At 41.7% G+C, this 15,086-nt stretch overlaps 1 protein-coding gene across 1 annotated transcript in view; it reads left to right on the forward strand.

Annotated features, from left to right (window-relative positions):
- The window catches only part of LOC149219708 (pentatricopeptide repeat-containing protein CRR2, chloroplastic-like), a 48,395-nt gene extending 34,233 nt beyond the window's left edge, over positions 1-14,162 (forward strand). The window contains exons 4-5 of the mRNA XM_089386893.1: positions 10,153-10,230; positions 14,133-14,162. Coding sequence (XP_089243019.1) covers positions 10,153-10,230; positions 14,133-14,162 — 108 coding nt within the window. The remainder of the gene's footprint in view (positions 1-10,152; positions 10,231-14,132) is intronic.
- The last annotated feature ends 924 nt before the right edge of the window (positions 14,163-15,086 follow it).

Here is a 15,086-nt window from a genome sequence, read left to right on the forward strand (position 1 = left end):
GCGACTCCACTGGGGAGCGACTAGGTTGTTTGTCTATCTACATTTGTTTACTTTATAAACTTATAGACGGAGCCTGAAGTCGAGCCAGGTAGCTTTCGAACTGCATTTTCTATGCAAATGCAAAGTAGATAAATGCCACTTCAGTCAATCTCTAGGTTTTGTTTATGAATTAAACAACTGATTTACAAACTCTCTAATTGCCCTTGTGGTGGCTCTAGTAACCTCCTTAGATCTACCCCTGTTGTTGATTTACTGATTACCACTTGCTCGGCCAAAATCCCTGAACTGAACTGCAAACTGTGACCCGGAACCCAAGCAAAGTCTCGTCCCTGGCCCAGCGCACTCTCTGTTCTGTGAATCTCAAATTCAGCGCACTTCCCGAGTGTAGTAGGTGCACTGCATTTCAAATTCACTGTGTTACAGGTGCGCTGATCAGACTAGGCATTGTTCCTAAATTTTGGTTTCTGTTCACTCTTTTCAGATCTATTCAAGAATTTTGCTGCCTGTAGTCAGTACACCTCTGTTTGAAACCCCTTTCCTTGCTGTTATTCCGCCTCCATTGTGCAAAGAACTGTAAATGTTTTTGTGTATTTGTTGAGTCATTTTCAGTTCTCCTTTGCAAAGAAGTAACGTAATTGTACTGTCGTTTCTTGATTTGAAAGTGTCGCAAGTGTCATTTTCAGTCATAGAAGAGAGTCTGATTGCTCTTGATAGTCGATTACCCTGTTACTATTGTATTTGATCTGAATTAGTAGTTTTCCTAGTGTCGAAAGCAAGTTTTCATTTCCAAATCGCAAAGTGTTGTCATTGTCTCCATTTTGATTTTGAAAAGAAACTTGTTAGTAATTGTCGCTTTGAAAATAATTCAGATTTTCGCATTAGCTTTCTTTTATCATTCACATATTAAGAAGGCTGAAAAAAAATACATGCATGTGCGTTTGCATTTAGACTGTTTGATTGGTTTGATTTAGGACAGTGCATATAGTGTGTGATCTTTGCTCTTTGTTGAAAGAATTCTGTCTCTCTTTCCTTAGTAGCTAGGATTTTCATTGCACAAAGAAGATAAAAAGACTATTTATCATCTTAGATTGCATTTTAGGAATTGTACATCTACATCACGCGGTGAAACTGAAAGGAAAATCTCCTAAGCAAGATCAACTATAAAATAAATTTAATGAATCTAACAACGCTTTGGAACCTAACGCACAACATCTAGAAGTCTAGGCTAGAGACGTATTCCGGCGTCGTAAAGCTTGGTAACTGTTGTTCTCACTATTGGTTGGGTGATTCCTCCACTTTGAGACGATAAGTGCCAGTACGGACTTGTGCTCCCACGTACCGTCGAGTATATTTTGGGAGACCACAATAGGCTTAATCCTTTATCCATAGGAAGCCGTGTCTGCCACCCTATCGATCGCAATGCACTGAACACAGCATTCGGGAAGATTGACTGCCGTACCGTAAAAAGTATTCTGCAGTTTTGTGATTGGTTTGGTAATCCCTCTGCCTAGATTTCTAGAGCAATCCCTTTCGTTCCTTTTCAGACTCCTTAATGGAAAAGGTCCATTTGAGCACTTGTCACTTCAGGCTCATTAAAAATCGAAGGCGACTAGAGTCATCTTTTGTTTTTTCTCAACTCTTTAAAATTGAAAAAACAAGTTGTGTCAAAGCGTCCAAAATTGATTTTAAACGGAATAATCATCACCTTTCCTACGTTGTTCTTAGGTTGAGAGAATGGAGTCCACCAACCAAGGAGTTCCCCTTGGTGGAAATCCTAGTCCCTTCTCCTCTTGGGGAGATGTTGGTGCACCCCATATGGCCACATTGTCGCTTCCAAGATTGACAATCGGCTTGCCCGTATGGCTTTTCTCAACCTCCGTCGTTCGGAACACCACAATTCCTGAACAATCGAGTCAGCAACTAGACAATTCCAGAGTTACCCCCCAACCCTCTACTTCGTCCAATTCTTCCTCTCCTCCTTCCTCTTCGCTTGATGAGGCTGATAAAGCCAAAAATCAAGTACCAAAGAAGAAGAAGGAAAAGAAGAAGAAAGAGAAGAAGAAGAAGGAGCCAAAGGCGAAAAGGGGCAACCAAGCGTCGTCTAGCGAAAATCCACACACTGCACCGACCAGGCCTAAATCGCCATGTGTCATTTGCAAAGGAGACCACTATCATAGAGATTGTCCTTGCATCCCTCGGATCTTAAGGGACTGGTCTCCTCGTTTGCATAACCCGGTGTCGTCAACCTCTGATGATCATGTTGAAAACACACCGTCGACTAGTGAAAGTGAAGTCCCTGGACAAAAAGGAAAGTGCAAATTTCCTTGTAAACTGTGTGAAGGCGATCACGCCATCCACCATTGTCCCTTCTTAGATGAGGCTAAAAGAGTTTTGGACGATCGTCTGGTTTCACCGTTACGACTTCCTCCTGGATATAAGAAACTCTTGCCAAGTCCGTCACTAGCTGAAAATCCGGCTGACCCACCCAGGTGGTCGGCCGAAGTGTCTATCATTGGAGATAAACCATCTGAACCCATACCAGATGAAAGTCAAAAGGTCGAGGCGACAGTTGACCCGGTCTTGCCTTCAGAGGTTCCATCTTCAGATGATACAGTCACCAAAGAGAACAAGGATGACACCGTCCAAATTCTTTTCGTAAACACAGACTCCGATGAACATGGGGGCAATTTACCCATTCCTTTACCACAGGAAGGAAGTTCGTCAGAGTCATACCCGGCCGTCTATTCGGTCCCACCTCCAAGCAACCTAGTTGTTTCCTTCGACTGGAATCAGCTAGGCAGACCCCGTTTACCGGCTAGTGTACCATTCTGAATCATTGCTCAAGTATATAAAATGGTTTTGGCTGGTACCATCATAGATGAAGGGGCTTCTGTGAGTATCCTTTCCTCGACTGCTTGGAAAGCGCTTGGTTCGCCATCGCTTTTGCCTGAGATGAGAAATCTAACAGGCTTCGATAAAGGAACCAGTCGACCGTTAGGGATCCTTCCCAATGTGCCCATAACATTGAGAAGGAAAACCGTTCAAATGAACATAATGGTAGTCCAAGGACCCCTGGATTATAATCTACTCCTTGGGCAAGACTATATTTATTGCATGGGAGCCATTGTCTCATCACTCTTTAGAGTAATGTGTTTTCCGCACGAAGGAAGAGTGGTCAAGCTCGTAGACCAGCTTTCATTTCCCGGTTCACACATGGAAAATAGTCATATACCATCCCTAAATGGTCTTTTCACGCAAGGAATGTCTCATCAATCCCCAGTCCGTCCACCTGATGAGCGCGAGTAATTCGAGGGACATGACTGAAACCCAGGGGGCATGCACCCTGGTCTGCTTCGACAAGAAAACTTCAGGTATAGGATAGGTTTCCACGAGAGATATATGACTAGTCTGACACTCCCGTCCATGATTGGAAAAGGGGGTTAGACTAGAATAAGATTCCCTTGTCAAAGTTATGTGGGTAGAGGCGTCTACGCCACTCGCCTTTGTCTATTTCGGTAGGCATCGCCGAAGAAGTGTTTTGTTTGTGGTGCAGATAAAACAATCTTTGGTAACCTGAAAGAGGTAAACCTTTCCCGATAAAACAAATGTTTTTTCGGTAGATTGAAGGGTGACCTTGAAACTCTATTTTATACCTGGGGGCATGCAAACCTTTTGGCATGCAAGTGAAGAGCGACCATTTATTTTTTAAATTTGTAGGTCCTCTAACCCTTTAAACTCGTAGGATTGGTCGTTTCCTAACTTGCATAAAGAAAGGATGTGGGGCAAAGATTTGAAAAATTGCCGTTTTTATATATGAGACATCCTTATTATACGACTGGATTAATCGAGCAGTTTTAACGCGGACTTCATGCTCGTTAAAAAATAAACATAAGCAATGAGCAAATGTTTCCCCCAGCGTTTAAGCTCAATAAAAAATGAACCAATTCCCGGTAAATAACCATCATGAATGTAGTACTTCAGCCTTTAAAGCCTTGGTCGTGTTCTCATCATCACCTCCACTTTGTATTAGCCGATCATTCACCTCCATTTGATTGTTTACCCCTTTTGAGGAACAGCTGCGAAGAGTTATCCTGTTAGCCATCCTTGTAACACTGCCGTGATTGGAAAATTCCAAACCTTACCTGGAATCAACTGCTACCCGAATTTATCACTCGTTCCTCAAAGACGAGTCTCCTTTAAGCTCTTTTCAACTGACTCGTAAAATATGAAAAGATTGTCGAGCAATTGGCCTCTCCAGCTCGTTAAAGGGACCGGAAGTGCTATCCCTCCTTTAGATTTTAATCTTTTTGGACCTGAGGGATTATTACACAAAAAGATCGAGTGCTTGTTTTGTTCGGCTCGTTAAAAGTATCAAAAATTCATCCCTTCTGTATTGTTTTATACTTTTTCGGACTTAAGGGATTAGATGACGAAAAAGGATTTTTGGAGTTTCCTTTACGTCCCTTTTCAGACTCTCTAAAATTGAAAAGGACCGAGTTATCTTTGTCGTTAAACTCGTTAAAACCTAATAGTGACAAACTTGTCCATAACAGACAAGAACGAGTTTCACTATCGCTAGGCTCGTTAAAACATAGCGATGGGTTTTCCCGAAGGGAAAATTATAGAACAAGCATATGTTATCCTCCTCAAGCTTGACAAAAATAAAGAGGTACTGGTCAGCAATGACTGGGGAAAAATTGGGAAGAAAACTTGAAGAAACTCTGTTGGTAGCAAGTCGCTCTTGAACATGACACTTTCACTCCGCATCCAAGTCGGGTTGGGTTGTTTCATTCACCGGTCACATCACCATGGTCACATCACACCATCCACATTTGGGGTTAATGCTACCAATCCATCATGTCAGTGTCGCCGATATGTTCAAGAGAAGTCACTCAGAGAATTCGCCTGTGTCTCACCCGCTGCAATACATTTACACTCCATTCTTTCATGACTGCCACCCTGAACCTTATATCACCTGACCATTTTCACCTCCATTAAAATCATTTGCTTCGTTCCGTGTCATTGATGTGGGATTCATTAAGGCCCTCCTCTGATGGATCGCTTCTTGTCGACATCAGCTCATTATCCAAGAAGTCGATCTAGGAACACCCATTTCAGTACTTTGAAGCTTGCATGCCTCAATGGCAAGTTTCTCACTTCCGGCGACAGGTTTACATCAATGGCCTTCGACCGAAAGATTTTGCGTGGTGTTCGACGCCAATTCCTTTATTCACACCACGTGAATTGTACTGCAGTACCTTGAGGGTCATTATCATTATCGGTGATTCCTCTCGCGCCTGTTAACAGCTTACATCATTGGCTAGTAATCAGGTGATGTCTTTCCATGTTCGACTCCAGAACATCTCTCACATGGATTGACTTGTACTTTGAGTGAAGATCGAACGAGATTGAAGACCTCGGATCTAGTTTCATCCATCTGGGCTGTGATATATATTTAGGAAAATAAAGACATCAAATGTACATCATTGCTGCACAGATAATCATCCAATCAAAGGGATGATCGCTCTACCAGAATCATCAGTCTACACTCAGACGATTGTCTGTCCTATGTACATGAAAATGAATTTATAAAGCTGAGCATGGGAATGCCCGCCTTAGCTAGATCATGAAAATATTATGAAGATAATGTATTGTATTGTATCTTATTACAGGTCTCCTCCCAGCTTGAAAGAACTTCGGATCCTCATGATAAAGCATTTCACCCGACATCAAAAAAGATTAAGGACCTCATGCTTTAGGGGGCAACTGTTATAGACATTTTTGGGCATTGCAACCCCAAGCATAAAATGTCCATAAACCAAGGGCTCCTAAGTCCCTAAAAGTGTTGTTCCAAACCCTAAAGGAACAAGGTCAACTGATTACAGCTTCTCCCAGAAGTTCTCCATGAAAAACTACTCAGAACTGGTCAAAACAGGATCATTTCACCTGCTCCATAGGCAAAGTGTGTTGCATCTCACCTAAGTACACTCAGTGGGTGCGTTTCATTTCAAAAAGCCCTTCTATGGGGTGCGATGGGCGAGAAGAGACAAATGGCAGTGTCAATCCGCGAGGTGGAGAAGCATGGAATCTTCCAGAAACTTCTCCTGTGACACTTGCCTCTCTGAATTCGACCAAGGATGAGTAAGAGATCATCAATCTCCAAGTGGAAGCAAGAACTATCAGAGGGAAGACACTAATCAAATCACAAGCTGACTCATCTCCCTTACAGATATCTATATATGGATCCCTCATCCCAGAGATCCAGAGGCTGGAATTTTGCATCTTGTAAGGAATTTCTGTTGGTTTCTTGAGGCAACATCATAGTGTTGGGTGATCTAAGCTTTGCATGAGGTGAAGAAGGGCTTACTTGCTGAGAGGATGATGCTGGGTCAGAACAACTGGTTGTAACTCTCTTGGCTCTTTCTTGATTATCAATAAAGCTATTCAAGTTTTCCTCCATACTCTTGTGTAATCTATGTTTTGTGCATTTGTATGGTCAATTTACATCTGATCCTAGATTGTTTATGATAATAGATCCATGTTCTCGTATAGTGTTATGCTACTTTGATTCTACAGGTACTCTGTAAAGCTGGGTATACAAGGAAGCAAGTAGCAAAGGACTATCAGAAGAGAGAGGAATCGAGCAAGGAACCAAGCGCAAGACAGAGGTTGGTCTCCTTTATTCTTCTCTCATCTATCTTTCATAAAGGAAAACGAAAGTAGTTTTACTTTGTTTGTTTCTAAGGTAGCTACCACGCCTTAGTGGGATTAGCAGTTCTGCATAGACACTTTTCCCTGTAACAACCATCCCGCTACTACTGATCTTGGGCTCCTGTAGCAAGGTGTTGATCCAAGAGGTGGGCTCCTCAAGGATCCTGCCCATCTGTAGCTCTATCGATTTACAATTCTATATCATCCCACCTCCCTTCTAGAGGTATTTCGACTGTCAGGGCGAACTCCTCCTCCCGTTCGATCTTTGCGGCTACAACCTTAGGATCATGCTTCTCATCCTTGTCCTTTTTCTTCAAAGGATACTGGGATGCATAGTGGCCCATCTCGCCACATCTGAAGCACTTCACCTTGGAGACATCATTGTTACATCTCTGTTGTCCCTGTTCTCCCTTCGATACAAGGGTTACATTATCCTCCTCCCCTACTTTAGGCTTCGACCTACTGTTGTTGTTGCTTCCATCAAGTTTTACCTTGAGCAGGGCTTTCCTCAGCTCTTCTTGCTTCAAAGCTGCCCACATCTCATCCCAATTTGGAAATGTTGCTCTGCCCAAGATACTCTAGACAAAGACTTTCCATTCATCTGAGACAGAATTTAGAGCCAGTCTCACTAACTCTGAATCCTGAGGTGTCTACCCCGCAACCGACAACTCATCACAGGTCTCCTTCAGTTTCGTGAGGAATGGATCCACACGTTCTTGCTTTTGCATCTGTGTAGACCTCAACTTTTGTTCTAAGTACATATTCCATTACTTGGAAGATCCCTGATACAATGTGGCCAAGGCATCCCACATCACCTTAGCAATTCCTTTTCTAGAAACTGGCACACCACATGATCCTTGAATCCATCTGAGATCATCCTTTTGGCCTTTGACATCTTAGCCTTGTACTTCTTTAGTGGATTTGCATCTGTAGGTTTAGCTACCACATTATCAATATACATCTTGAGGTCATGCTCATATAGAAGTAAAGACATTCTAGCCTTCCAGATGATGTAGTTGAAAGCTTTGTCCAACCTGTCATGATCCATAAAGCCACTGGGTTCCATATCCTCCAAAAACTATTGAACAAATCCCTCTTTCTCCCTAATGTGTAGCTTTTAGGCTGCCTTACACACTCCCTAATGGAGTTGGTAAGATGTTGCTCCTCTGCTACTCAACAAATGAGAAATATTGATTTCCTCAACAAGAAATCATTGAGGAAGTATGCCCTCACTAGGCGATATGCTTCCTTCTCCCGACGGATTTTTTGCCCAACACTCAGCTTGTAGAAAATTGTGTCCCTCTTGCTCTGTGTGGCTCTGTGTAGCTCCCTCTGCCTCGACAAATTCTTGATCTGGCAGTCTTACCTCTTTATCAGCTCACTCAGATAGGGACACCCACAAAATTATAGCCCTCCTGGCTAGAACTACACAATCCCTTAGGGGATTCGAATTATTGCTTGTTACAGCAAGTTGGCCCTTGCTTTAGTGCTCGATTTTCTCTTCCTGTTTCACATCAACAACTCTGATACCATGTGAAAATTCCTCAACCAGAATCCATACTGTGGCAACTAATGATATTACTCCTATTTGTTAAATTCCTTTAAACAAATTACTTGTTGTTTCATATGGAAAATATCATAATACATACACTATAGCCTTCACTTAATTAAATATATGTGGAAACAAGAGACTGAGCAAGGAAAATAGAAATAAATAGGACACAGTTATTTTTGGACAATAGTCCCAGAAAAGACCCAATGCGGGAAAACTGGTGCATCAGCTCTAAGGGTTTATTGTTATTAAGCAGTAGTTCTGAATACAACTCTGGATGCCCTCCAAGCAATCAAATTATAGAGGAAAAGACACTGGAAGAAAGCTTAGTGAGATTACCTTACTTCACCCGAAAAATCTTGACTAATCCAGCAGCTGAACTGACTATCCCCTGCTACAACTGTGATGTCCCTGCACAGTGACTGTGTGGGTCTACGTGGAGCTCACTGAGGCTCTACGTCAGCTCTACACTAGGTCTACTTGCCTCCTGGAACTCTGACATCAACCTTCCCGGCTGATCCGGCTGCTCACTGACAAGTTTCAGATTTCTGCAGGGAGAAAAATCTTCCTCTGCGCTGGCCCTTCTGGCACTATGTCAGGCACTGCATGGGCCCTCCTGGCCCAGGGTCAGTCCTCCCTAGGTGCGGACTACCTCCACTGGTGTATCCATTCCTCTTTGATGAGTATTTGGGGTTTTGAAGAAGATCCTCCAACCCAAATATCCTTTCCCCTCTGCTACAAAAGAGCTCCTCAATCGATTTTTCCTCCTGAGAACTTCTCACTTCAGAAAATTAATTTTGTTGATCTCTAAGTGTGTTTTCCAAATGACCCTCAAGCCCCTTCTTATATATTCTTGTTGGACAACCAACGACCTAGATTAAATCATGATCAAAGGCTCAGATCATTTTTTCTTGATCTATGTCCTTTTCTAGAAGTTTCACCCCTGATTAGGTTAATACCCATTAATATTTTAATTTTCCTAAGTTTAGACTTAGGAATCCCATTAAAAATATTAATTATTTTAATAAAATCACTTCTGGGTGGAATTTCCAAAACTCTTTCTGGGTTCTTTGGAATACATGTGCCTAATGTTATACAAGAAAATGACCTCCTCATCACCTCAGAGGACAAAGACATGATGATTGAAGGATTGACCAAGTTCACAGGCCTAATTGTCAAGCTAACATTGTCTAGACACTATCAAACTATTTTATAAAGCTTCTCAACAAGCTTAAGGGTGTGCTAGTGCCTAGGGTAACTCTACTTGCTACCTCGGGAACAACGTTAGTGAACCTACATCAGTTTCTATGGGTCAAAGGAGCGAATTGACTGAGAAAATATCCCTAGATTCTCTCCTATGTCAGCTCATAAAAGCAGGGAAACATCAGAACTCGACCTGTTTGGGGGAATTACTAATTCCTAATGGAGTATGCAAATGGGAAAGAGCACTAAATCATGGAAACAACACTTCTTTCCCCTAATAGAACTCATGAGGGACTTGGCGACCCTAACCCTACATGCTATATATGGAAGGCTTGGGCCATTGTGAAAGAGGTCGAAACATTTGAAAGGATTGCATATTTGACTGTCAAGCAGAGTCTTAGACTAAGGCATCAGAAGAGGTTAAGAAGGGAGAGAGAGAGAGGAGCTGGAGGGGTAAGGGAAGGCTAATGCAACTGATGGTTGTAATCACTCTTTCTACATCAATATAGAACTGTAGTTGTGTTGTCCACTCTGTGATGTTGGTAGTATAACTTGTTTATATGCTGATCTAATATCTTCTAGCATGAGTGGCTTAGTTATATGCAACTAGATATCTTTTATATGTTCATGCATTTGTTTATCAAGGTTTTATGTTGTGATATTATGCTTGTCTTTGCTATGTGCAGGTTTTCATCTGGAGCCAGCTCGGGGGTCTTCCACCTAGCTACATTACGCTCTCTGGCAACACCACCCTAAGACTTGAGGTAATAATTCCTTCTTGCTTTGATATTCGTTTGTTAAACATAGATATGCATGTATATTTGTGACAGCTGCAGCTAATCTGACTCTCTGTCGAAGATCCCAGGAAGATCCTTGAGGGTTTTCTACATCACCAAAAACCTGTGCATTAATCCCTATAACATAATTGGCAACTCTGTTGGGGACTACACTTAGTTCCCAATTTTTCCCAGAAAGTTCCTAGATCTCTCTTTCTTCCAGGCCTTCCTGTACTTCTTCATTCCCTTTTCGACCACTCAGGACCATATAACACTCTTCTCTCAGTGCTTAGCCCTAGATCTGATCCCCACAGCCCAGTTTTTTGAGTGTTTTTCCTCACTAATGTAGGTTACCAGAGAAATAGTGCTCTATAAAGCACTGTACCCTCACAAACAGAGCATTAGTGCTGAAACTAACTCTCTATAGCCTCTAGTACATAGCGTTAGTCAACCATTTCTTGATAAACCACTTACGCTGTGAACTCATAGGTTGGGAAATCTACTTGTAGACTGATCAGGGATCTTTAGCTGCACTTTTTTTACTTATCTGTGTCCTGAACAATTTTTTTTAAACAAAATACCTTTACTTCTTAAAGTCTTTGTTTTCATTAAAAAAAAATTACAACTTTCTGCTTAGCTGGTTTAGTTCTACATTATTTGGTTTCAATAGTTGTTAGTGAGCATTGAACCGTCGGTTATGCTAGTGTTATACTGAATAGGATGCATGGAATCAACATTGATATATGAATGACTCTTCCTTTATAGAAGCATCTTATTCATCGAAAGTGATACCCTAAAGGTCGAAACTAGTTTGATAATACAAAATTTTATCTTTCATTCTTTGTTGTCCTTTTTCTTTCTTCTGATTATTATCTTGCTAATGGTATCGCTAGCTTATCGCACTTTTTATTAGTAAACCATCATTCATATTTTCTTCCTCCATTGCAGGAGGTAGAGTCTAGGTTCTCCGAGCTCTTTACTAGTGATGTTTGTACGATATCAAATCCTTTGGCTCCAGCACACTTTCGTGCCGAAGGTAATATGCCAGTGATTTCAAAAACGATATCCATAAACATCTCTAGGGACCCTAACGTGATCGAGAATATCTTCATCGGAATCGAATGTTCCCCTGAAGAAATTCAAGTTTACACTAACCTTTTCAAGGAATTTCGAGATGTATTCGCTTGGTCTTATGAAGAAATTCCTGGCATTGATCCATCTATAGTTCAACATGAGATCAAGACGTATGAAAACGCCAAACTGGTTCGTCAAAGGCTTCGGCCAGTTAATCCTAGGAAAGTAGCAGCCATTAACGCTGAAGTAGATAAGTTGCTCAAGGCGGGTTTCATATACCCTGTTCCTCTTACCGATTGGGTTTCTAATCCAGTCCCTGTGGATAAAAAGCAAGGAACAATCCGAGTATGCATCAACTTTCGAGACCTAAATAAAGCTTGTCCCAAAGATAATTACCCCACACCATTTATTGATCAGATTATTGCTGAGTGTGCGGGTAATGAGATTTTTTCCTTCATGGATGGCTTTTCCGATTATAATCAGATCTCTATCCGTCCTGAAGATCAACATAAGACAACTTTTATATGTCCCTGGGGTACCTTTGCATACAGAAAGATTCCTTTTGGTCTTAAAAATGTTGGAGCGACCTTCCAGCGGGCTATGTCATATGCTTTCCACGACATTAAACATATCATCGAAGCATACTTGGACGATCTCGCTGCTCGTTCTCGAAAGAGAACTGATCACCCTAGTCATCTTTGATTGGTTTTTGAGCGATGTCGTTTTTATAAAATCCAGTTGAATCCCAACAAGTGCATTTTCGTGGTTACGTCCGGTCGGTTATTAGGGTTCATCATGTCAAATGAAGGGATTTAGGTTGATCCCTTCAAGGTTGAGGCAATAATTCAGTTGCCTCCCCCGTCATCAATTCGGCAACTTCAAAGTCTTCAAGGGAAGGCTATTCCTAAGATGGTTTATAGTGAATTATGCCGAGATCACTAAAGGGTTTATGCATTTGCTACGCAAAGGAGTTCCATTCGTGTGGGAATTAGTCTCTGCCCTGCTTTTGAGTCCACCGGATTATGGTAGGGACTTCCTTTTATATCTCACTGCAGCAGAATCAACCATTGGTATGGTTCTCGTTTAGGAAGACGATGCTCTCACGAAGCATGTGATTTATTGTTTGAGCCGAGGCTTGATAGGTCATGAACTTCCCTATTCTCCGGTTGAGAAATTGGCTTTGGCAGCTGTCCATGCTATCCAGCGGCTCCGTCATTACATCTTGCTACACAAAACTTTTGTCTTAGCGGTGGTCAATCCATTTCAATTTGTCCTCAGTAGGCGAGTGATTGGGGGCAAATATAATCGATGGATAGTCATTTTACAAGAATTTGATCTCGAGTTCTTGTCTACCAAGTCTAAGAAATCCATGGTTTTCACCGAGCTAATTTCAGAGCTGCCTTGTGGAGAAGATACTATTTATGAGGAAAGTTTTCCCGACGAGCATTTATTCCTCATCTCTTCACTCGACCCTTGGTATGGAGATATCATTGTCTATCTCCAGACTTCGGAGTTTCCCTCTACTTTCTCTAAGGATGAACGTCGGAAATTACGTCACTTGGCCAAAAATTATGTTATCATTGGTGATACATTATATCGTCGAGGGGTTGATTCAATCCTTCGGCACTGTTTAACCTTAGAGGAAGTAGAGTCAGTGCTCAATGACTGCCACAGTGGAGCTTGTGGTGGTCATCTATTGGGGCTTGCTACAGCCCAGCATATCTTGTGTGCCGGTTATTTTTGGCCTTCACTCTTCAAAGATTGTGTTGAAGCAGTCAAACGTTGTCACTCATGTCAAATTTATACTCGGAAGATGCGCACACATCCAGCTCCTCTTTTTCTCGTTGTCACTGTCGGTCCTTTTACTAAGTGGGGTATTGATTTTACAACTTGTAATCCACCTTCAGCGGTGAATCACAGGTACATTATCATGGCTGTAGACTACTTTACGAAGTGGGCCAAGGCCATGCCCACTTATAAAAATGATAGTGAAATGGCAGCATTGTTCCTTTTTAATCAGATTATCTCAAGGTTCGGTATCCCGAGAGAGATTGTCACTGACCATGGCAGTCATTTCCAGAATCAACTAATGTCTGAATTGGCTCTTAAATTGGGTTTCCGGCAGGAACATTCGTCTCCTTATTATCCTCAGGCCAATGGACAGGTCGAGGTAGTCAACAAAACTCTTAAGACGATCCTGCAACGGACAATTGACAAAAATCGGTCCAATTGGCATCTTATGTTGTATCCGGCTCTTTGGGCATACCGAACCTCCGTGAAGACTACTACTGGTTTTACACCTTTTCAGTTAGTTTATGGGATGGAATATATATTTCCTATCGAATGTGAAATTCCATCTTTTAAGTTAGCTGTTGAGCTCCTTCCAGAGACTTCTAGTCTCGAAGAGCGCCTCATTCATTTGGAACATCTCGATGAGCAGCGTCGAGATGCGGCCACAATGAATGAGGCTCATAAGAAAAGGTTTAAAACGTAGTATGATAAAGCTGTCCGTCCTCGAGTCTTTACTGAAGGGGACCTTGTCTTGGTCTACGACCAAGATAAGGACACCTTGGGGGTAGGAAATTTTAAGCCTATGTGGTACGGTCCTTTCATAATTAAATGAGTTTTAGAAAAAGGGTCATATGAGTTAATTGATTTTGAGGGAAACAAGTTGGCAGAGCCCCGAAACAGGCTCTACCTCAAGAAGTACTTTGCTTAAGTAGCAGCTAGGTAATGGCTTCTTTGTACATTGTGTATATTTGTACATATCTCATCAAGAGTTCTTGATATCAACACTTTTTGGTCTGCTGTGGCAGGTGTTGATGGATGACTTGATCTATTACTGATTCGCCGATGGTGCTAGTCGGCACACTCGGAACCTCACTTCCGCAGCTTGGGTACTCTACTATCCAACTGGTCAGTTGATGGTATCAAGGGGAGTATGCATTGGTCCCGCTTCAAATAATATGGCTGAGTATACTGCCATCATTAATTTACTATCCAAGGCAATTTCTCACGAAATCGACTCGTTGGTAGTTTATCTTGATTCAGAATTGATAGTGTCACAATTAAATAACATTTATCGGGTAAGGGATCCATGTTTATATCGCCAGTATTTAAGGGTGAGGTTGTTGCAAAGATCATTTACTTATATTAATTATTTGCACATTCCAAGATCTCATAATTGGTTAGCTGATTCTATCGCTAATCAAGCATTAGACTGGCATATCAATCATTCATCACAATAAAATCAAGCATCAAAAAGTCGAACTGTATATATATCTATATATATATATATATATATATATATATATATATATATATATATATATATATATATATATCATAAAACATCTCGAGTGTACATAAGTTTGTCCAAAAATAATATACAAAAATTGGGACTCAAATGCCCATAATCATGTCTGGTATATCTAATGCCCCGGCTCAGGGTGAGCAGCTAAGTAGGTAGCTATCGCATTGGCCACACACCTAAAAGTGCGCACCCAGTCACGTGGCATGCCAACCACATGACGCTGCATGTCCTCAGGAAGATCCTCTAGCGCTGCCATCGGTACTCCATGAGTGAGTCTCACCAACTGCCGCTGGACTGTGTTAAGTAGTCGCTCTGTGTCTGCAGCCGCCTCTTCGGCCCCTCGGCCGCGACGCCTATGCCGTGGGAAATCATCTGGTCGTACCGACCCAATATCTGGAACATAATCATCATATTAGTCATTTGAATCCTATCAAAAACATTTTTCAAAATTCATTAT

Source organism: Pinus tabuliformis, chromosome Q (assembly GCF_031772625.1).
Source record: "Pinus tabuliformis cultivar Carrire ecotype Pingquan chromosome Q, CPIR1, whole genome shotgun sequence".
Taxonomy (NCBI): Eukaryota; Viridiplantae; Streptophyta; class Pinopsida; order Pinales; family Pinaceae; genus Pinus; species Pinus tabuliformis.